The sequence below is a fragment of the Protobothrops mucrosquamatus genome, unplaced genomic scaffold (genome assembly GCF_001527695.2).
Source record: "Protobothrops mucrosquamatus isolate PMUCROS unplaced genomic scaffold, P.Mucros_1.0 scaffold1318, whole genome shotgun sequence".
Classification (NCBI taxonomy): domain Eukaryota; kingdom Metazoa; phylum Chordata; class Lepidosauria; order Squamata; family Viperidae; genus Protobothrops; species Protobothrops mucrosquamatus.
The window spans coordinates 269,433-292,033 of NW_015387519.1; the positions used below are offsets into that span (position 1 = coordinate 269,433).

Below are 22,601 nucleotides of genomic sequence, written 5' to 3' on the forward strand. Positions count from 1 at the left end.
AAAATATAATAAATATGGATCAATTATTTTTTCTTTTTGAATTCTGTGTGAGAAAACTGTGGTCCTCTAGATATTTCTGTATGACTTTCAGCATCTTTCAGTAGTAGCCAGGCTAACTAGGGCTGCTGGAATTATACTTCAATAACTGGAGATCCACACATTTCCTGGCCCTAATCTAAGTTGTTAAATATCTGAAATATTTTAACATCCTTGGAAAGCAAGAAGTTTAGTCTTTTCGGTCCCCTGTCATCAAGACTATTCAAAGCAAGAAACATTATAGATTATTTCAAGAGCTATATAACTTTATATATAACTACATGTCAGCAAATGACATGTTTGTCCAAATGACTAATATCGGTGATAGAATTGTAAAATATTTAATGAGCCTTTTTAATGGCTATTCCAGTGATGGCGAACCTTTTAGAGATTGAGTGCCCAAACTGCAACCCAAAATCCACTTATGCATCATCGAGTGCCGGGTGGGTGTGGCCCATTGGCTGGGCGTGGCCCATTGGCTGGCGTGGCCCATTGGCTGGGCGTGGCTGCGGTGGTAACGGCAGACTGGGTGGGACTAAAAAGTTCAACCAATCAATTCCAGATCTTTTTTTTCCCGCAAGAAGTTGAAATTGACTGAACCTTTTTTTTTTTTTTGCACACGGCGGCGGAGGCCTAAAGCGAAAAGGTTTTATAAAACCCAGCTGAAGGCCTAGGACTGGGGCGACAGCACACATGCCCACAGAGAGGGCTCTGAGTGCCGCCTCTGGCACCCGTGCCATAGGTTCGCCACCACTGGGCTATTCCAACAGCTGCTGTCTGGACACGCAAATAATAAGTTGCACTGGCACTTTGAGCAATCACTACTTCAAAGAGTAGATCCAGAAGAATGGTTTACTTGAGGTGAATTGTCTCACCAAATATTATTTTACATCTAAAATAAATGAGGTTATAATGCTAAACACCCTTATTAATACAACAAGCTTTACTTTTGAGCACAGATGCAAAAAAATTGTTCTGCACATTATACCAGCATCATCCACTTCTTTATTTGGATATTTAAGGTCCAACTAGAAACACATAGGATTCTATTGATCATTTACCTTCTCAACTATGCCTAGTTCTCCTCCAGACATAACTTTTCTGACAATTGTTCCCGCTTTATTAGCCACGGAATATGCTGAGGCCACAAGACGCATCAATACACTTGGATTAGAAGCCATGATTACTAGGTAGAAAAAAGAACAACAGAAAACAAAAGCAATCTTGTAAGTAACACAATTTTCTTATGAAAGAAATCTGACTTACACTGGAAAAGATTGAAGAATCTTTTTCATTAGAAATAGATAGTTTATAGCAGTAGAAGACACATCAGAAATGCCCAGGTAATTTTGAAGTCAAAATATAGATTATAGTTATTATAAATCTTTTAATTATATCTCCTTCTTTCTAAAAGAATCCTGTTAGGAATTTAATAGCTTCAAACAGCTGGCGCAGACATTTCAAATGTAGAGGACAGACAGTGGCCATGAACAATAGGAGGAAGAGCTGCTATCAAGGTTTCTTAATATGGTCTGCCTTGGAGGGACAATATCAATACACATCTTCATGAGGTGATTTCCTCTGTCACATACAGAAAGGATGATGAAAAAAGAAAGATCTGATTTTTCAAGGCACCGGGCAAAACTGTCAAATTTGCTAGAGCAAGATTGGAAAAACAGAGTTTAACACTGTTCCCTCAAAGTTTGGAGTTTCCAAAGTTTGGAGTTTTCTGAAATTTGGAGTTTCCGAGAAGCTGGGAATTTCACAAAAAAGTGAAGCAGAGAAACAGATGCTTCAAATAGCACTATTTCTGAAGTGTTAACGTCTCACAAAGAATTTGTGTTAGGATTTTAAAACCTGCTTTAAGGTAATTAAGGTAATTATGTCACCTCTATATAAAATATAGCAATAGCAATAACATTTAGATTCATATATTGTTCCATACTATTTTGTAGCACTCTCAGAGCATTTTGCAAATGTCAGCATATTGCCCTCAACAATCTGGGTCTTCATTTTACCAACCTCGGAAGAATAGAAGGCTGAGTCAAACTTGAGCTGATCAGGATCAAACTGCTGGCAGTCGGCAGAGTTAGCCTGCAATTCTGCATTCTAACTATTGCACCACTAATAGAATTGGAAGTTTAAACCCCAGCCTATATCCATTCTTCAGATTGAATATTTTTACTTGCTGCCAATGCTAGGTAATAACAACTTGGAATCTTTCTGCAGGATCTCTTTTGTGATACTGACTGAAAGTGTTCATTTGGAGCAGACCAGTACTACATGATGATCTGCATGAAGCCTTCTATTTTCTGCTGGATTTTCTTCTGTAACCAAACTGGTCAGCTATATAATTTACCTTATCAGCAATAAATGTTTGTATCAAAAATGTAAAAACAAAATGTGATTTTTTACAACTTAGCTTTTCTTTTTAAAGGAAGTGTGATTTTGATCTCCAGTGAGATTGTTCTATTTCTCAAAGAGGCAAGGGCCAAATCATCTAGTCACACATGTCTTCAGTCATGGCAAATGTACTTTTCCTTTTTGCATTTCTATTTTTTATTGTCAGAAAAGCAGCACAGCTTATAAACTCTCTATCTTATACACAGCTGGGATACAGAGTGGATGTCACATAGGACACCTCTGGAAGATAGATGGTGGCAGCAGGAACTACCAAGCTGCTACCTAAAACAGGACACAGCGAAGTTGTGAAAATCCCGAGGGCTTCTAGAAGACATTTCAGACCTTTAAGTTTTCCACTGTGTGAACTCAGTCAACTGCTAAAGTCTGTAGTAAGATATAAGTAAACAGGAGCAAATGTAAAGTAGCCAGTCCAATAGGAACAATTAGAGGACACTGACAGAAGTTTTATTCAAGTCCTTGTCCAAGACTTGGAGTCAAATCTGATATATTGGATAGCAAATCTGAAACTAGTTTCTATTGGCATTGCTTTCCACTAAAGCATCTTTTAGAAATGATAGCAAACAGAGTGGGCTAAAACTCCCATCTTAGAAGAAAAAAGATTCAGCACAGCCAGTTCTTTGAAAGAAATTCTACAATTTACAGATGTCACATGACATGTCACATTTTAAATCTACAGTGTGAGGATCTCTATAGTAATGATTTATATCTCCAATAAGCAAGGTCCTCCTTTTATGACCATTCATTTAAGATTGTTCAAAGTTACTATGACACTGAACAAAAAGTTCTTTATGACTGGTCCTCACACAGGACAAAGCATACTGACTGTTATGGTGACCACATGACTAAGAGATGCTGCAAAAATCATAAACAGTTGCAAATTGTCATAATTTTTTTCAGCACTGTTATAATTTTGAATAGTCGCTGAATGATTGATCAGTAAGTGAGGTAAGCAGTAAAGCAATACAGATTGGATCTATGTACAGTATTTCACTGAGTCATGATTTGCTTAGCCAAACTTATTTGAATAAGCTACAATTTTCTGGGCTCACACAAAATAAACAATGGCTAGATACACTAACTCATATTATGGTTTTATGTACTATATGAACTCAGCATTTTAAGGAACCTCAAAGAATAACATTTGTTCATTTGTTCAAAGAATAACATTTGTTCATATTCTTATTTCCCTCCCCTTATATATGCTTTTAATTATAATCATAGTTTGAAACTGTGCAACTCCAAAGAAAATGCATATGCAGATGTAACTTCGTTGTCAACTTTCTTCTCACATTATAAAATTGGAAACATAAACCGTGTACTGTTTATGAAGGCCAAGTTCCCTTCATATCCTGACAGCCTCATGATGATGGGGAGGATCAGAAGTAATCCTGTACTATATTTCTGATCTGACTCCCTTTAGAGCTGCTTTGAAAATTGGGAGCTTCTGGTTCATGTATCTTTTTTGTATCTTTCATGTATCTTTTTTGTAGATTGGCTCAGTGCAATACAGTGCAATACACCTCTTCTAGTTGAGAGCATGCTAAGACCAAGGATATGTAAACAATGCTGTACAAGTTTCCTAGTTACATAAATCCTTGTCTATTCCTCAAACATTGAGAAAACTCAAGATTCTATTAGTAGAGCAAGTTGGCAACTTAGATAGTTGTGGACATGCAAAGGAGTTAATAAATACTGACAATTATCACATAAGTAATTATTTTTCCTCACTGTGAATTATGCAACATTTAAAAAAAATCCTAACTTCCGTCTCATGTTAACAGAGAAGGGAATCTGAGAGCTAACAACCTTTAAACTACATTCAGTCTGTTAAATTATTACATTGGGAAACAAGCTGAAATACTTCATTTTGTTTGCTTGCTTTTTATTCCCAGTAATCTTTAACATTTTACAACTAGCTTTTCTGGTTTAAAGCAGAATATATTTTCCAATTCACCACTTCCTTGTAAATTTTATGTAGCTACTTTAAATAAAATATCTAGTTTGCTCCATTTTCTCCTACAAACTGCATGTTTCTTTAACTTTTAAATGAAAATTAATAAACTATCCATTTACAGAAAGGGTAATTTAACATTCTGAGCAGTGGAACTTGAAGCCCATGTTCTTATTAGACCTGTCACTGATCCTGCCCACTTTTAAAGAAATTTGGATTGCACTGCCTTCAATATTCTTTTATCATGACAACTATATGGTGAGCACTGAAGAATCATTTTTGAAACAACTACACCTGAGCTGAGCAATGACATAAAATGGATGGGAGCCTCACACACATGAACATATTTATTCTTGTGTTCCAAGTTTTAACTGATGCTTATAAAAGCTATTAGGCTGATTTTAGGATGCCAGCACAGTTTCCCCCCCTACCTAATATTATGGGAAATGCCAACTTTATTTTTAACAGTTATGCTGTTGAATCTTATCAGTGCACTCAGTGATCTCAGTGGACCAAAAATATCATTTATGAAGTACAACTGTCCTCCTTTATTTGGTGAAAACCTTGGTGAGGATTTGCACAAAACTTATTTAAAATAGTTTTACCCTGTCTTTCAAAGCCAAATCTTCTGGTTTAACACAGGAACTTTTTAAAATTGTAAACATTTAACTAAAACATAAAATATTTAAAACAACACCTACTGAATTGAAAACTTTCTGAACAGGCAAATATGTAGGAGTGCCCCAGAAACTATTTTTCCACATTGCTCATATCTGTTCGTTGTTTTTTAAGTTCTAATTCATTATATTAACTATGATACATTTTTTTTTAAAAAAGCAGCTGTGCCATATCTAGCCACTCAAATGAACATAACACGATCTTGAACATGCCACTAGAATAGTTCTAGCCTGCCTGTCTTCTCTTCGCGACTGTGGATGTCTTTCCCTAATTCGAGGACATTTCCACGACGGGATTGAAAGAAAAGCCTTATTTCGCCACCCCACCTCTCTCACTATCACAAGATCTCTAGCGATCAATATCTAGCAAATAACCCGAAAAGAGAAGAGAAAAATGAAAATAGCATACCTCCTTTTCAGGCAGCCCCACTCTTACAAAACGCTGGCTAGGATTACTCAGTGCCGATTTCCTATTCTTTCTCCGCCCCACCTACCGGGTCCTTATTGCCATTATCTCGGCTCTCTTACGTGGCCAATAACGTTTACAAACTTTACATGTATGTACACAGGGGCTCTGTTCCTATGTCATGCACAGTGAAGACTCATCTAGGTAGTTAAGGCCACTATTTTGGGCTGCGAAGCTGAACTGATGCTGGGGTTCTGGGCACCCGAGCTTGCAAGGCTCCCCAAATAACGAAGGGAGGAGGACCGAACTCTAGGGGGCGCTGAGGATCCCATCGAAGCCGGAAAAGAACCGGGGAAGGACGTTTTGCCTCGTTGCTCGCCGCAGCGTTTCCGGAAGTGCCCGTGGAACCGAGTGCCCGCGATGTGGGTGCTGCGGGCCCAGCCGTTGCTTAGGTTTCCTAAGCATGTTGGACGTTGGGCCCGCGGGACGGTGTCCGCAGGACCCAGCGCGGGCCAAAAGGCGAAGCCGGACTCCAAATACCGTGCAACGATTTTATTGCCCCAAAGCGAATTCCCCAGCCAGTTGCCTGGCCGCCTGCAGCCCGAAACTGAATTGGAGATACAGCAGGTAGATGAAGAGTAAGGAATAGGGGTAGAGGTGCTGAAAGCCGCTGCCTAGATAGACCTGGAATTAAAATGCAGAGGTGCACCTTTCGTCAAGTGTATGCTTGTCTGTGGGGAAACATTTGCAACCCGGAACAAGGGATGCGCTGAAAGGATGAGCTGGCTGAGCCTTTCTCACCTTGCTATAGCCTAGGTCAGGGGTAGGCAACCTAGGCTCTTTTATGACTCGTGGACTTCAATTCCCAGAATTCTTGAGCCAGCCATGCTGGCTCAGGAATTCTGGGAGTTGAAGTCCACGAGTCATAAAAGAGCCAAGGTTGCCTACCCCTGGCCTAGGTAGCTCGTCCCGTTGCTGTTATTTACGTTAAAAGCGCCATTAAAAACACCCATCTTAGAATTTAGTCGGACCCTGCAGGAAGGAAAAAGGTTCCCTAACTAGATTCTGCACCTTCCTAGACTTTTCTCAGACCACGCTCCATATCGTAGCCTGCTGGTAAATAATTTGATCGCTGATCAAGTTTAGCTGAGTGGAGCTGGGTGCTGAACTAGAGATTTGCTGATCCTCCCTTAGGCATGAAAACTCCCCGGGTGACTAGGCTATTCACTCTCTCATCAATCCCATCCCACCTCAAAGGGGTGGGGTGGGGTGGGGTGGGGTGAATAAAAAGCAGCAGCTATCACGTGCACTGCCTTTAACTCTACAAAATAAAGGCAGGCTATAAATCTAATAATACATATAAGTCCAACCTGTGCCACAAATTGAAGCCCGATTTTAGGGTTGCCACATCTGGGCTACAAAAATTCAGACCTTCACTAGAGAGCAGTGAAAGATATACTGCAAACTTTTAATTTGTTACTGCCATACTGCCTGATGTGGTATACCAATTCAGTGAGAAGAAGATTCCATTTATACTTAAATACATGCATAGGAGTTTGGTCATCTTCCCTTCCAAAGCATTGTAATTATATAGCTACACTATAGACTTATGAGTTTAATGATAATTCTTTTTCTCTGGGTATCTCTAAAAAGGAAATTTGATGAAAGGAGATAAAATTTTATTTAAACAATGATTGACAGTTACACACGAATTTGGGTACTATGAAACTGATGCAAGTTTGTGTGTAATCAATATTGCTTCTGTTTATATGTGCATGTTGTCATTATGCAGACAGGTTATATTAGTCAGTATTTAATTTATGAAGGGATTCTGGAAAAGTCCTATTTGACTAGAATGGCTAATAAATAGTTTCCTCAACTCACAAGGAGAATTTTTAGGATAGAAGAACAATTGTTTAAATTGAGCTTTGCTTGCTTACTTTTGTTGTTTCATTATACTTGGATCAGTCTAATGTCTGTTAGTTTGCAACTCTAGAATTGATCACCACACGTACATTTGGAGCACTGGAATGTAGAACACTCTAACTCAGAGACTTAGAGATACATTGGCAGAGCATACTAAAGGTGATAGGAGTTCTTTGGGGAGTTGTAGATTAAATATATTGTCATGTTTAAAAAATAATTTATTATGTAAGATGTAGTATAATAATTCTAGTGTATTCTTTAGAAATGTGGCTTTTCAGAACTGTATTCTTGGCAAAGACAAAGGAAAACAAAGCAAGAATTTTGTCTTCATGATGGACCACCATATGCCAATGGAGACCCACATGTTGGCCATGCTTTGAATAAAGTGAGTATGTGTTTTCCTAAATTAATTGATTTATGTATTTATTTAAGTGAATTATAAAGCCATCTAATTTACAGTAGTGACTCTGGATGGCATACAAAACTTAAAACCATCATAATAATATAATCCTAAGAGCTCCATTTAAAGCTGCAACCACCAAAATAAAAAGTCTTGTCACCGATGGAGCTTATCTAACTTCCTGCCCCAAGTACCTGGGGGAACAGTCCAATTTTCAAAGTTAAAAGGGTCAGCACTATCCACAGCCATAGAGAAAACATGACCCCAGTCCAACAAAATGGCTTTGTTTGATAAAAGGGACCTGGAGTATGCCCATCCTTTGCGGGGAGGGCATAAACAATGGGAGATAGGTGGTCTCACAAATAGCCTGGTCCTGTGCCATGAAGGACTTTATTGGTAATTACCATCATCTTAAATTGGGTCTGGAAATCTACTGCAGCTCATGCAGCAATGGTATATGAGAATATTAAGAGATTCCGAATACTGTCCTGCTTCATTATAAAACATTCTAGATAGTGTCCAGTAAATACAAAAATATTTTTGCTGGATTAACTTCAACTTTAAATCATAGAATGTAAGTTTGGTTTTCTTCAAAACTTCATTGATTTGTAAGGCCTGGGATTTCCAATTCTTGATTTCAAGCAAAAATGCAAGTATCCTGGTGAAAGCAGTAGTATTTGGCCATCAGACATGTATTAATGTGGAATTTTTGCCACGTTGGAATGTAATATGAAGAAAAACAGTTGGGCATGAATCTGTAGCTTTGTTAAAAATTGGAGCCTGTCCAAAGACTTAATATTTTTGCTTTTATGGATATCTTATAAGTTATTTGTGTGGCAAGCGTCTGTAATTTTACTTAAGCATTCTTAATAGAAGGTACCTTTCAGAATAGAAATAAATAGAAAACAATTTGTTAGGGTATAGCTTGTAGTATAAATATTGTAGAAGTCAAGAAAATTATGAAGCAAGAGGGAAGCATGAATTTGAATATCTATTTCGCTCTCCTCTCCTTTCAGATTTTGAAAGACATCACAAATCGGTTCCATGTGATGAATGGCTATAAAGTGCACTATGTCCCTGGATGGGATTGCCATGGGTTACCCATTGAGTTGAAAGCATTATCAGAATATGGAGAAACAAAACATCTTACACCAATGGAAATCAGAAAGAAAGGTATCTTTCCTTTGATAAACACTCCTAGAGAGGTCTGTGGATGTTATTCCATGACAGACATGTTTCGGAGAACAGCAACATCGTTCTACTTTCAAATATTTGAGAGGTGCCTTCTAAGATGAGATACATAATTTAAAACGTCAATAGACAAAAAATGACCTTCAAATGTTATTGAAGTACCACTCTCAGTATGCATTACCATTGACCATAATGGATGAAGCTACTAAAAGTTGATTTTCAGTGACAACTGAAAAACTATAGTCTGTCTACCTGCTTTTAAAAAAATCTTAATTTCTTACATGTATATTACTATCCATAAGGCAAGCGAACATGGACAAATTGGGAGTTTAGAGATAGTGGAAGAAGAATTGCAAATGTAGCAATAACATACTGATTTAGGTTGCCAGTTATCTTTACTCTGAACAGAAAAAGGTGCTCTTATCTGCATGTATATGTATTTATTAATATATAACACATTATACAATTTAAAATGCACTCTGCCCTGTTTGTTTAAAATTCAGAGTTCAGTCTAATAGGACTTTGGATACAGTTTTGTTTCTCTCTCTTCTTTAAACTAATATTTGGTAGGTTGGTTTTAATCCTAAATGTTTATTTATTTAAAAGAATTATATGGCTGCCCACCTTAAACAGGTCTGCCTATCTTAAACAATAGCAATATAACCAGTAACTATAAAATGTAACTGTCAAACAAAGAAAAACCCTGCTCCTTAATCATCATCTTAGGTGGTCCCGCAGCAAGCTTCAGTTATCCATATACCATTCTTTCTATTCTATTCAGAATGCCAAGTGCCTTGGTAAAAAGCCAGGTCTTGATGGTCTTCCAGAAGGTTAAAATTCTGGAAGAATCCCTAGGGAGAGGATAGGAGGAACCATAGAAAAGGCATGCTTCCAAGATCCCACTAAGAGGTAGAATTTCAGGGAAGGGATCTGGAACATGCCTGCCCTATCCAATCTAATGGGATGGGCAGATATTCTTAGGGAGAAGTTCCTGCAAATAACCTGGCCCCATGCCAGGTAGGGCTTTAAAGATGATAACCACCACTTTAAATTGTACCCTGGAAGAAATGGAGCCAATGCAGCTCATGCAATGGAGATGTAATGTGGGTAAACCTATGAACAGCCAATTTGGTGTGTGCTGCTGCAGTCTGGACCAGTTATAACTTCCAAGTAGTCTTCAAGGGCCGCCCTGTGTAAAATGCAGTGGAGTAATCCAAACAGGAAGTGATTAAGGCTTGTGTGGTTGAGAGCAATACCTCCCAGTCCAGAAAAGAGTGCAAAGACCCCCTTAGCCACAGCTGCCACCTACTCATCAAGGGAGCCATGAGTCCAGGAGGACCCCCAAATTGTGCACCAGCTCACTCCGAAGGAGTGAAACCCTGTCCAGCGCTAAGATGAGAAAGGTGCACAGAGTCCACACAGGTGAGATTTGCTCCAGCACTTCCGTCACATTCTCATTCCAAGCAGGAGTAAGGAAAAACCCCAAATTCCCTCGGAAACTGCATTGGGTCTATTAGGTGCCTGAGGCATGTCCATCAAATAGACCCCAATCCTTGCAGTGAGGGACAGCTGCTGAGAACCCTAGGACCAAGAGAGCAGGACATATTGTTAATGCACTCCTAAATCCAGATCACAACACACTGCTATGAACCGAGCACCAAATCTCCCTATGAGTTGAACTATGAATACGTGAAATGGATAGTGGCCATGAACTTGTGCTACCTCAGATCCCAGGCCCAGAGACAGTAGGTTGAAATCCCCCCCCCCCAGAACCATAAGCCTGGGGCCTCCATCATCAGTTCAGACAGGAGCACAGACAGGGATGCAGCTACATTGCAGGGAAGAAGGCAAATAGCAGCAATCCCCATTTTTTCCTCTGGCTCAGCTTCAGAAAGAAGGCCTCACATGGAGGTCACCAGAGATCACAAATAACAACTGCCACATCTCCACCTCTGCCCCAGAGACTCAACTGAGGTCATACTCAGACCCCAGGAGGGCACATTTCAGACAGGGAAAAACCCACTCTGTGGCCAACCAAGTCTCAGTGATACAAGCCAAACTGGCTCTCCCGTACATAATCAGATGTCATGGATGAGGCTAGTTTTCCTGCAAGTTGATCTGGCATTAAGCAGCTGCTGCCAGAAACCAGAATCAGATCCTGAGACCGAGCAAGGAGGGGCAAAGCACAGTACAAGTATTGCATGTTTTCTTTAATAAAATGAGCTATGTAGGATAAACTAAATGTTCTAGTTCACCTAGGATTCAATAAAGGATTATTTATTACATTTATAGTTATGCTAATTAGAAATATAATGATATAAAATATATTTGTAGAGCTAATTTGGTATAGTCAATAAGGCAGCTAGCTAGAAACTAGGAGCCTGAGTTCCGGTCCTTCCTTAGGCATGAGACATCTGAGTGAGCCAGTCACTCTCTCAACCCTAGGAAGCAGGCAATGGCAAATCACTTCCCAAAAACCTTATCAAGAAAACTGCAGGAATTTGTCAGGTAGCCACCAGGTAGTCAAATTCAATTGCTATCTTTATATCGGTCTATCTGAAATAACTAAGTAAAAGAAAATATTTGGCTTCTGATTATGCTTTAGTTTATACTTTTGTTTTCAACTTCACCTAACATTGGGTGAATTCATGTTAAAAATGACTATTCCTTCTTCAGCCAAAGCATTTGCAGAAAAGGTAATTGAGAAACAGAAATCAGCATTTATGCGCTGGGGCGTAATGGCAGATTGGGAGAACTGCTACTGCACATTTGATCCAAAGTATGAAGCAAAACAGTTGAGAGTTTTCCACCAAATGTATGAAAAGGTAGGTTCATATATATATTGTCAAGGGATATTTACATTACATACAAGGCAAAATAGTTTTGATTTCTTAATTTTTGTTTATTTCCTAGGGTTTTATTTATCAAGACTATAAGCCAGTGTTTTGGTCTCCTTCAACAAAGTAAGATATTAACATACTTTTTACTCTTGCCTTTGGGGGGATGGAAGAGCTTTGCACTAAAATACAATTCATGCTGATTCTTCATGCAGTACAGCTTTGGCTGAAGCAGAACTTGAATACAACCAGCAACATACTAGTCAAGCTGTTTATATCAGATTTCCCTTGCTGAAACCCCCTCCCAAACTAGCTTCTGCAGTAGGTAAGTTTTATTTATGTTCTGAATGAATTTTGATTAAGTGTACTTCTAATGTACTTATGATAACTTGTGCTAAATATGATTCTACCTCTAGATGGGTTAACTGCAGTGAGTTTGATAGTCTGGACCACCCAGCCCTGGACTATTGCAGCCAATCAAGCTGTCTGTTATATGCCAAATCTGGAGTACGTATTTATTTACTTTATCATTGGAGCATAGTGGTCTTGAGATCTATGATTTATTTTGCTGAAGGTCACATGGGATTAAGGTATCTTACATGTGGATATTTTAAAGGAAATATTATATTTAAGATCACCAAAATATCTGTTTTTTTCCGTTTCCGTTTTTTTCCATTCCCTTTATTTTTACAGATAATATAAATCATCTAATTTTCTTTTTATTTTATAACCCTTTATTTATTCTTATATGCCCAGCTGTAGAAAAGATGATTTTATGCTGCATGTTATTATAAACCATGCAATTTTTCCTCTGTGGTCACAGAAGAAAAATACAGTATGTGGAATATCTAAGTATCACATAGTTCCATCTGTTGCATGTTTAAAATGGATTAAAAGATGGCAAATATAATGTAAGAAAATAAATGTAAGTTTTGAATTTAGATTTCTTCTTCATGATCCCAGTTGTCATGAGGAACTCTGTGAAAATTCACATTTTTGTATCAGTACCAATATTAGTAATGAAATGGAAGTGATTTCAATATTAAGCTTTGGGTATCTTTCCAATGCTTTCATGTTTTTAATATAACAAGATCTAAATGCATTTGTAGGTATTCCATTGTGAAGTGTGCCAGTACTGGGGAGCACTTTATAGTAATTGCAGACAGAGTTCAGTCTATAGCAGCTGTTTTGGATACACAGTTTGATGTGATTTCAACATTTAAAGGTAAAAATGCATGGCAATAAAACCATTAATTTTGAATGAATGGTACAATAATAGAGATAAATGAGAGTGAAATTGTTCCTGGCCGGGGAGTTCTAAATTGGCAGTTTTGTGGCATTCAAGAACTCTACAGGCACATTTAGAATTTTTTTTAATATGGTTGTGAGAACAGTACTAAATTGGAACTTTTACTAGGAAAAAGGTGGTTTCTAATTCCCAGTGGCCAACCTCAATCTTATGTATATTCACGCTACCAACAATGGATGATGTTGCTGTTGTGTTTTTATTGCAGTTGCTTTCTGATCCTTTATCACAGTGTTTCTCAACCTTGACAATTTTAAGGCATGTGGACTTCAACTCCCAGAATTCCACAGCCAGCATTGCTGGCTGTGGAATTCTGGGAGTTGAAGTCCACATGCCTTAAAATTGTCAAGATTGAGAAACACTGCTTTATCAGTTTACAGTAGTTAAATGGACAGTAGGAACATCCTTGACTTTCACAAGAGTTGAAGTAGCTAGAAGATTACACTTTTGTAGCTTGAGTGAGATCTTTATATATTGCAATTCAAGATAATTTAATTTAATTTAATCTTTTAAAAGTGTATGTGTGTGTGTGAGAGAGAGTGAAATTTATTTTGAGAGATCTTTTAAGAGAGCAGACAACAGAACTGCAGTAGAATTTATCTTGTTTTAATACAGTCATATGATTGAATAAAAAATCTGAAGCAAATTTGGCTTGTATATGCGTAGAAACAGACATTTTGAGCAAGAATGATATTTGTGTTTTATATTTTTTAATGTGCTTATAATGGAAACTGTTTTTAATTTTTTTTCCTGCAAAAGGGTAGGGCTAAAATCATGTATTCCTATTATGGCACAATTGCAGGTATTCTATGTAGGGGACTTTTTATCTTGGATCAAATTGGTACGCTTACCTGTTAGAGACACTAGAAGCAAATATGCTAGTTTCTGTTGTTCTATTCATTGTTCGTAGGCAACAATGTTGAGTTCTGAAGCCACAGTACAGACAGAACATGGTGAAACAGACTGTTTCTAGGTTGGCAAAGTAGTGAGACAAGGCTGTATACTCTCCCCTTATTTATTCAGTCTGTATGCTGAATATATATTAAGGAAAGCTGGATTGGGAGATATGACTAGAAAAAAATATTATTGACTTTGCAGTCAGCCAAATATTTAGACTGGATTTGGCATTTATTCACCTATTGAGTCATTCCCAAGGACCTGGAATAGGCAGATGTTTGATGACGTTAAATGTATCATGGCAGGTTGTAAGCTGTTCTAGGTAAAGCTGCCTTTTGCAATTGACTGATGGAGATTTGGTCAATGATGATGGTGTTCCAATAGCAATAGCACTTACATTTATATACCGCTCCACAGTGCTTTACAGCCCTCTCTAAGCAGTTTACAGAGTCAGGCTATTGCCCCCAACAATCTGGGTCCTCATTTTACCGACCTCGGAAGGATGGGTCAACCATGAGCTGGTGAGACTCGAAATGCCAAACTGCTGGCAGCCAGCAGCCAGCAGAAGTAGCTTACGGTATTGCATTCTCACCACTGCACCACCATGGCTGATAATGGTAATCCAGATGCTATTAGTTATTTAAAATATAATTGGTTATTATTATTCATTTGATTTGTAATCATGCCCATTCTAAATAGTACCTGTTATTAATGAATATAGCCCCCTGCACCAGAATACTTTAAAAATATAGTATCCATTTTCAGTGTGACAATCTTATTAGTTGTGTAATTATTAAAACTTTATTTCCCCCACTGATAGGCAGAAAAATGGCAGACGGTGAACAGTTTTAATTTTGCGGTTTTCAGGTACAGATTTGGAAAGTGGAATTTGTTCCCATCCAACAATTCCTGGAAGGCAGTCTCCTCTTTTGCCTGCAAACCATGTGACCATGTCAAAAGGAACAGGATTAGTGCATACAGCTCCAGCTCATGGTATGGAAGATTACAGTGTAGCTTCTCATCATCAACTGCCCATGGTACTGTGATCTTATTTTGCTTTGTTTTTAATCTATCTTTTTCCTGCTCACACCAAAACTATCATGTAGCAAAACCTTTCAAGTTGAAAAGGAAGAGTGGAAATCTTTTAAAATCATTTTGTAGCTACCTAAACTATAGCTTAAAAGTGAGAAAGAAGGTATAGTAGTAGACTTTAAATCACATCCTACAAAGCTTTTCTATTGCCTATTCGTCTCATATCTTTTATAATGCCAGGCCTGAAGGTTGGAGAACATCCTGAAAGTCAGTGAATGCACTTTGTGCGTACTTCAAATTGGTGCAGGATTCCATAAAGTTTAAATCTGGGTTCTTTAAACAGATTTGTACTTATGTAGTGAGACTTCCTTTACCTTACTTTCCATGCTTCTTTCCAAATCTGCTATAACTCTTTAGAATAGATTTCACGACTGTGAATAAGGGAGGGAGAATCCCTGCTTCCGGATGCTTCCGTTCCATTGGTAGCGATGTACAGTATGGTCAAAACGCAAATTATGTGAACCGAGGCTATTTTCTAAGATAAATATTATAAATTTTAAATGAAATAAGAAAATGGTTTTCATTTTCTTTTGGCTAAGAATTATGTTTCCTCTCAGAATAGGTAACTCCTTGCCAAAATCTATGCCTCTGCAATCATTAAGTGTCTCTGTTACTTCCAAAAGATGAAAATTTTGTGGCTTATTTTACAGGGAAAATATATATCCTCAGTAGTCTAGTTGTAGTTAGTCTAATCACATCTTTGTGAAATGATATTTGATGACAAATTTGAGAACTTTTTTTTTTTTTTTTACAAAGGTTTAAACAATTTTTCTTTTCTTGCCCAGGACTGTCTGGTAGATGAAGAAGGGCTTTTCACAGAAGCTGCAGGTTCAGAGCTCCAAAAGAAAGCTGTTCTTGGAGAAGGAAATGAGACTGGTTTGTATTACATTTTACACTATAAATTGGGTATGGCAAAGAATATTGACCTATTTTCTTACACCAAAGATGGGCAACTTCTTTTTTCTTTCAAGGCCCACATTCCTAGCAGAATACTCAGTTAAGGGTTACATTGCTGCCCACAGTTATGCATAAGCCTTAGAAATCTTTATATAAATTACACACACACAAATAAGTAAACAAACAAACAAACAAACAAACACATGGTATACATCAGTATTAGGCAGGGTTAGACCAAAACTACATGGGGCTGCCATTACCATTTTCATAATTCCCTCCTTCTTCCCTACAAAGTAGACTTTCAGAGGACAAACAGAAACTTTTGTTAGAGGTCTGAACTGACTGCCTACGAAAGATTTCTGAATTAAAGCTGAAAGTAAGTGATATATTTTTACTCTTCCATAGTTATTGAGATGCTTCAAGCAGCAAAGAATTTATTGAAAGAAGAAAAACATGTACACAGCTATCCCTATGAATGGAGGACTAAAAAACCTGTGATTATTCGGGCCAGCAAACAGTGGTTCATTAATACAGAGAATCTCAAGACTGCTGCTCAGGTATGTAATGTGTTTCCTTATACAAATGAACCTCTAGCTTTCATTACACTTTATGATACATTACCATTTTTTATAATTCAATTTATATCATTCATGGTTTGCATCGTATCTACTAAGCAACGTCATTGTGCCACTAAAATTGATAGTGTAATTTTTTCCTCTTTTTTTTTGGCCTGTTGAGCAAAATTGGTTAACTCTATCTCAAGAAACCTGCTAAAATTCTGGCTCCACCCATTCACATCATGTTATTACTTTACCATCCACAATCTCTGGAGCTCTCTGAGTTTTGGTTGTTAAAAAAAGAAAAAGTATGGTCTCCAACTTAAATAATCTTAAATGATCAGCTGTATGAATTTTACTTCTGCATGCCACTAGGTGGGGTCCTGACTTTTGGTCTGTATGTGCTCAAATGAAAACATATCTGCCTGCCTTTCATGTAAAATAATGTATAGAGAGCTAACAGATTAAAAATCATATAGACAATAAGCATTTATGAAGAATTAAATGGTTCTGGGCTTCTGTTATTTTAGCAACATTTGTGAACAATGGTTGAATTGTTACATGCATGGTGTCTAAAATATTTTGAAACAGTATACATTTGATTATCAACTTAGTATCAGGGTTAGTATACTTTACAAAACTTTTCTTTTACCATGACAATCCACTAGAGAACAGTGATTCCTCTTCTTCCCATAGCATATAACCTTTGGTATTTCCCCCACATCCTTTTTCAGGAAGCATTAAAGAAAGTAAAAACTGTCCCAGCCTCAGGAATGAACAGAATGCTAGAAATGTTGGAAAGACGAACCTATTGGTGCATATCAAGACAGAGGCGCTGGGGTGTCCCCATTCCAGTTTTTTACCATAAGTCAACAGAGGAGCCTTTAATAAACAAGTAAGTATTTCACAGACCTATGGGGTTTTTTTGGGTGTGGGGGAGGAAAAGATAATAATAGTTGGTGCAGAAATACTGTTTTCATTTTTCAACAGAGCAGTAATTTGTAAATTGCACCATTTTTTTAGCATCTGCTGTTCTGGTGATAGAGTTGATCTGGTATGGTTATGGGATTTGCAGCTCCTGTTCCTATGTGGTCAGGAAATTATCTCTAACCCTCCTGAATTGTCTTTCCCACAGAGGTTGATATGGGATGTAATCCATTCCACAGGGGTTTGTATGGGGTGTAATGCTTTCTTGTTTCTATGTCCATTATTAAAACAAGTGAAAAAGCTCTTGTGGTAAAGCAATTTGGATGCACGTCCACATTCTTATACACCCAATGGGCATAGGATGGTGGTGCTTCTAAGCAAGTAATTGATGTGGCTGTAAGAAACTAGCTAGACAAGAACACATTACAGTGAGTGGAAGAACTAGCGTTGTCATAAGACTGCACAGATGCCAGTCCTTTTCACTGGAGACACCCAACAAAATTCAACCTCAGAGATAAAGGACTGTTATTATTTCTTAACTGGACAGATGTCTCTCAAGTGCAGTATTTTATTTATGTGAATGAAAAAATGCTTTCATTAATAAAGAGTGCAAATAGAGAGATATGCTTGGGTAGATAAATAGGTACCATCTCAGTGGGAAGGTAACAGCAGTTCTTGTACCTTGGTATATAGTCATGCCGGCCACATGACCACAGAAGTACCTTTGGACAACGCTGGTTCCCTTGACTAGAAAATGGAGATGAGCACTGTTCCCTAGAGTTGGACACATCTGGACAGGGGAAACCTTTACCTTTTTAAGAGTATGTCATATTGATTGCATTTCAGAGCCTGCTCATTTGATTGGCTATGACTATCCTTGCAGCAACTGTTGGTGATGTTGAGAATGAGAGAGGAGAGACACACAATGCATAGTTCATGAGGCTGCTTTTGTTAAGTCAAGGAGACACACTGATTTGTATTAGAATCTGAGCTGCTAAACCAGTGTTTTGCTCTGTGCTGCAAATCCTTCTTTTCTCAAGCCGGGAGGGGGGGTCCGGCTTTGGCCCAGCTCTTAATTTCCATTCATGTTGATTTGCATTCTAGGAATCCGTTTCTTTGTCATGTTTGATCACGGTAAAAACAATTTCTACTTTTATTTACAAACCCAAATCCATGGTTTTGTTAAATTCAGAACAACTAATAAAGGTAGACCTCAACTTATAGCAGTTCATTTAGTGACGCTCAAAGTTTTAAAGGCACTAAAAAAAGTGACTTATGATTGTTTTTCACACTTATGACCATTGCACCATCCCCATGATTATGTGATTTACATATTTATGACAGTTGCAGTGTCCTGGGGTCATGTGATCCCCTTTTGCAACCTTCTGACAATCAAAGTCAATGGGGAAGCCAGATTCACTTTACAACCGTGTTACTAACTTAACAACTGCAGTGGTTCACTTAACAAATGTGGCAAGAAAAGTCATAAAATGAGGCAAAACTCACTTAACAAATTTCTCACTTAGCAGCATAAATTTTGGGCTCAATTGTGATCTTAAGTTGAGGGTACCTGTAGTGCCCTCTATTAGTGAGTTTACAACTGCAAGCATTGATGTTGTGAAGTGAAATACATTTAATAGTCATTTGAAATTAAAGCAGGGGTACAAAAATGCATTAGCATCCCTTTGCATTCTTCCCTAAGTGAGTGAGACTCTCAAAATTTGCCATCAGAGGCCCCTTTTTGGACTTTGGGGAAGAGGATTAAGCAACAAAATGGGTGTATTTAGTCTTGCAGGAGCTTAAGCCATTCATTTTATCCATGCCAAGCCCTGAAATCTCACTCATGAAGGAATTCTATCCTTATCACATTTGAAATATGGTTGTTGAAATGCTTTGCAAATATGGTGCACCTCTGGATCCAACACAAGTTGCAAACTGAAGAGACTAATTTTCACCGCTCTACTCATAGACAATCTACATCGCGTGACTCCTTCAGTATGTGATTGTTCACATACTGCGTGTATGATGCACACTATTGCTGTCTTTTTTCAGAGAGGAGAACTATAGATAGAAGGAAATGTAGTTCAAAAACATTGGGGAAGTGAAAAATGTTTTGGGGAGGTGAAAAATAAAAAAGGAATGGACCGATGGAATGCAATGAGAAAAGGAACCACCTCCTCTCATCTTAATCAAGTATCATTATTTTTTTAGTATTTGTTGCCAACAGAGTTGCTATTACCAAACTGCAGGCATGTGTAGGTGGAATGTTATATGGAACATGTGCCACTAATCTGAAATGAAGCTTCAGTAAATTAAAACGTGGGACAAAATATCTGCCAAAAAAGCAGCTTTCTCCCTGTGGCAAACCAATTTTACCTCACAGTATCGAAAAGATACAAAAATGAAAGCTATGATATTGATGTCCCAGGGCTCTTGGCTTGGAATGGTAATTCAAGGAGACACAACTCTCATTGTTGATTTATTTATGTTTATGTATTGATTTCTAAAATGCTTCCCAAAATAAAGGTAATATACAGTATTAAGGAGGACAATACGTAGGACATGATAATTCCATTTAATGAAACAATACCAGTAAATACCATCCAGAGGGTAAATGTTAACAAACTCTGCAGTATCGCACGATCAGTACTGAATGAAATAAAAGTTCTGGAGAAAGGAGCCCTTAAAATCTATTGGAAGATGGGGGTAGGGGGAGAACGTAATGAAGTTTTGGGGATTCTAAGAACTATATGTACGTTCTACTTTTTCATATCTGGTATTCGATCATTCAGTAATTGGGAAGGGAGGGGGAAGAGAGAGAGGCTTCAGATGTTATTGGACTAGATGTTATTGGTTGTATTGAACCCTCTAATACAACCTAGTCCTAATCTAACCTGCTGGGCTTCTGCAGAAAAAATAAAGAAGAGGCTATGTCAGTTGTTTCTATGAGAAATGCTTTCCCATTTGTTCATGATTGGGGTGCTCAGGTTTGGCTGAATGCAAAGGGGGGGGGGGAGATTGTTTTTTGAGCTGGGGTTAATTGTTGAAAGGAGAAATTGTGTTTGTCTGTTTTGTGCATTATAAGAGCCCACCAATTTGACAGTAAGAGCCTTGCTTGTTCCTCAGTGCCTAGTTATAAAAGGATTTTGAGACATATCAATCTTTTAAAAAAATGAAATATGGTTTTCTGGAAGCTTTGTCTTGATTTGCTTGTATAAACTGCCAGGGTTCTGATTTTAGACACACCTTATAATTTGCCCTTGTATGACGGCTTAAACTCCTCCTTGAGCAAATATTCTGCAACAGATACAGGTAGATGTTTTTAAGAGCAGAGTTGGATAAGAAAGGTAACCAGGGTTCAGAGGGAGAGCAATTTTCAGTGAATCATCTAGTGCTGGGAAGTCACTACAATTCTTGCCAATTCCTGCTGGAATTAGTGCCTTTGATCTAATTTATTATGTTCTTATACAAGCGCTTTTAGTAGGATCACTTATGTCAAATAATTATGACTATTGAAAAAATTACGCTCTCTTGCTCTGAACATTTTTAAAACACATTAGTGAATTAAGAGGTTTGAAAAACAAAGAACAACAGACTTGTAAGATTGAATAGATGTTGCTTCTGGTGTAGAAATTCCAGGGTAATGATAACGAAATATTGATAAGTCTCCCCGCCAGAGGAATCCTTTTCAGACCATGAACATCTCAATGGGCCAACTACTCTTAGAGCTTCTGAACCCAGAGCAGTTTTAAAAGAGTGAGCTATGCTTTATCCATGTTAAATCACTCTTCTGTGGGAGCTCCCACCCTCTGGAATGAACTACCCCCAGAGATCAGGGTGATCCCTGATCTCCCTTCCTTCCGCCGCGCCCTTAAGACATCCAATAAGGTCGAACGTCCTGACCGGATCCCCTTTAAAAATCTCCCCCAAAATTAATATAAAATTAATCTAGTGTCAATTTATAAAGGAAAAATTAATTAAAATTAGATGTAATGTTATCTGTGTATTTTTATTCGATTGTTAGCCGCCCTGAGTCCGCAAGGAGAAGGGCGGGATATAAATTTAATAAAATAAATAAAATAAATAATTTTATCATTACGTGTGCTCGCTCTGGTTAATGTGAATTTGTTTAAGCTCCTAAAGTCATTCAATCCATCAGTTTATCACTGGTAACTGTGAACATCAGGCAAGAATTCAGTGAGCCGAAATCTTGTAATACAGCAACCCAAATCAAACCCTGAATGTGCTGTCCTGCTAATATATTTGTGCATTTATACCATTTAAATTAGACACTGGCCTTTTTTATGAAGAACCCTTTAAATCACTAAAACAAGGGTCTTCAAACTTGGCCCTTTTATGACTTGTGGACGCTGGCTGAAGAATTCTGGGAGTTGAAGTTTACAAGTCATAAAAGGGCCAAGTTTGAAGACCCCTGCACTAAAGCAAAAATATATCTCTTCATAATTTCTTCAGATAGAAAATAAAGGCATTTTTATGGAGGTAGCATTTAATTTTTCTTTTTGATTTTAAGCTGTAAGCTATATAAATACATTAGGATAAATCATTAAAACATAAAGAGGACTTTTGTTTTTAAAATTAACTTTCTTCATTGATATTGATTTATGTACGTTAACACAGAAACACGCGTTCCTTGTAGAATAGTGAACATGCAGAGTATTGGCCTACAGAAATGACAGGCAGACTTAGATAGCACAGTCTGTCAAATCATAGGTCATTACCCTAGACTTCATTTTGGGGTAGAAACGTTGATTGAGTCCTCCAGAGCTCTTTTGCTGAATACATGGTTCTTTAACTGAGAAAGCTGGAAGACTAACATTGCTAGAAAAAAAGATGCTTGGAAAGATAAAAAAAAAAAACCCCACAAACATTACCAGTAGAAGTGGTATGTAGGTAATAATACGTAGTTGTAATAACAAATTTGGTTGATTTTAATTATTATCCATATAATTTACTTCTTCAGTCAATAGATCAGTGGCTTTCAAAAGTAACACCACCTCCACTGGAAAGAGGCTTATTCCACATGGAGTTGCTGTTACACTTGATAACACTGTTTAAG

The 22,601-nt window shown here is 37.7% G+C and overlaps 1 protein-coding gene across 1 annotated transcript in view; it reads left to right on the plus strand.

Annotated features, from left to right (window-relative positions):
* The first annotated feature begins 5,887 nt into the window (after positions 1–5,887).
* IARS2 (isoleucyl-tRNA synthetase 2, mitochondrial) overlaps positions 5,888–22,601 on the plus strand; it is a 34,584-nt gene continuing 17,870 nt past the window's right edge. The window contains exons 1-12 of the mRNA XM_015821379.1: positions 5,888–6,121; positions 7,683–7,805; positions 8,837–8,993; positions 11,688–11,836; positions 11,925–11,974; positions 12,064–12,173; positions 12,265–12,355; positions 12,958–13,073; positions 14,919–15,088; positions 15,929–16,019; positions 16,446–16,597; positions 17,332–17,492. Coding sequence (XP_015676865.1) covers positions 5,915–6,121; positions 7,683–7,805; positions 8,837–8,993; positions 11,688–11,836; positions 11,925–11,974; positions 12,064–12,173; positions 12,265–12,355; positions 12,958–13,073; positions 14,919–15,088; positions 15,929–16,019; positions 16,446–16,597; positions 17,332–17,492 — 1,577 coding nt within the window. The 5' untranslated portion in view covers positions 5,888–5,914. The remainder of the gene's footprint in view (positions 6,122–7,682; positions 7,806–8,836; positions 8,994–11,687; positions 11,837–11,924; positions 11,975–12,063; positions 12,174–12,264; positions 12,356–12,957; positions 13,074–14,918; positions 15,089–15,928; positions 16,020–16,445; positions 16,598–17,331; positions 17,493–22,601) is intronic.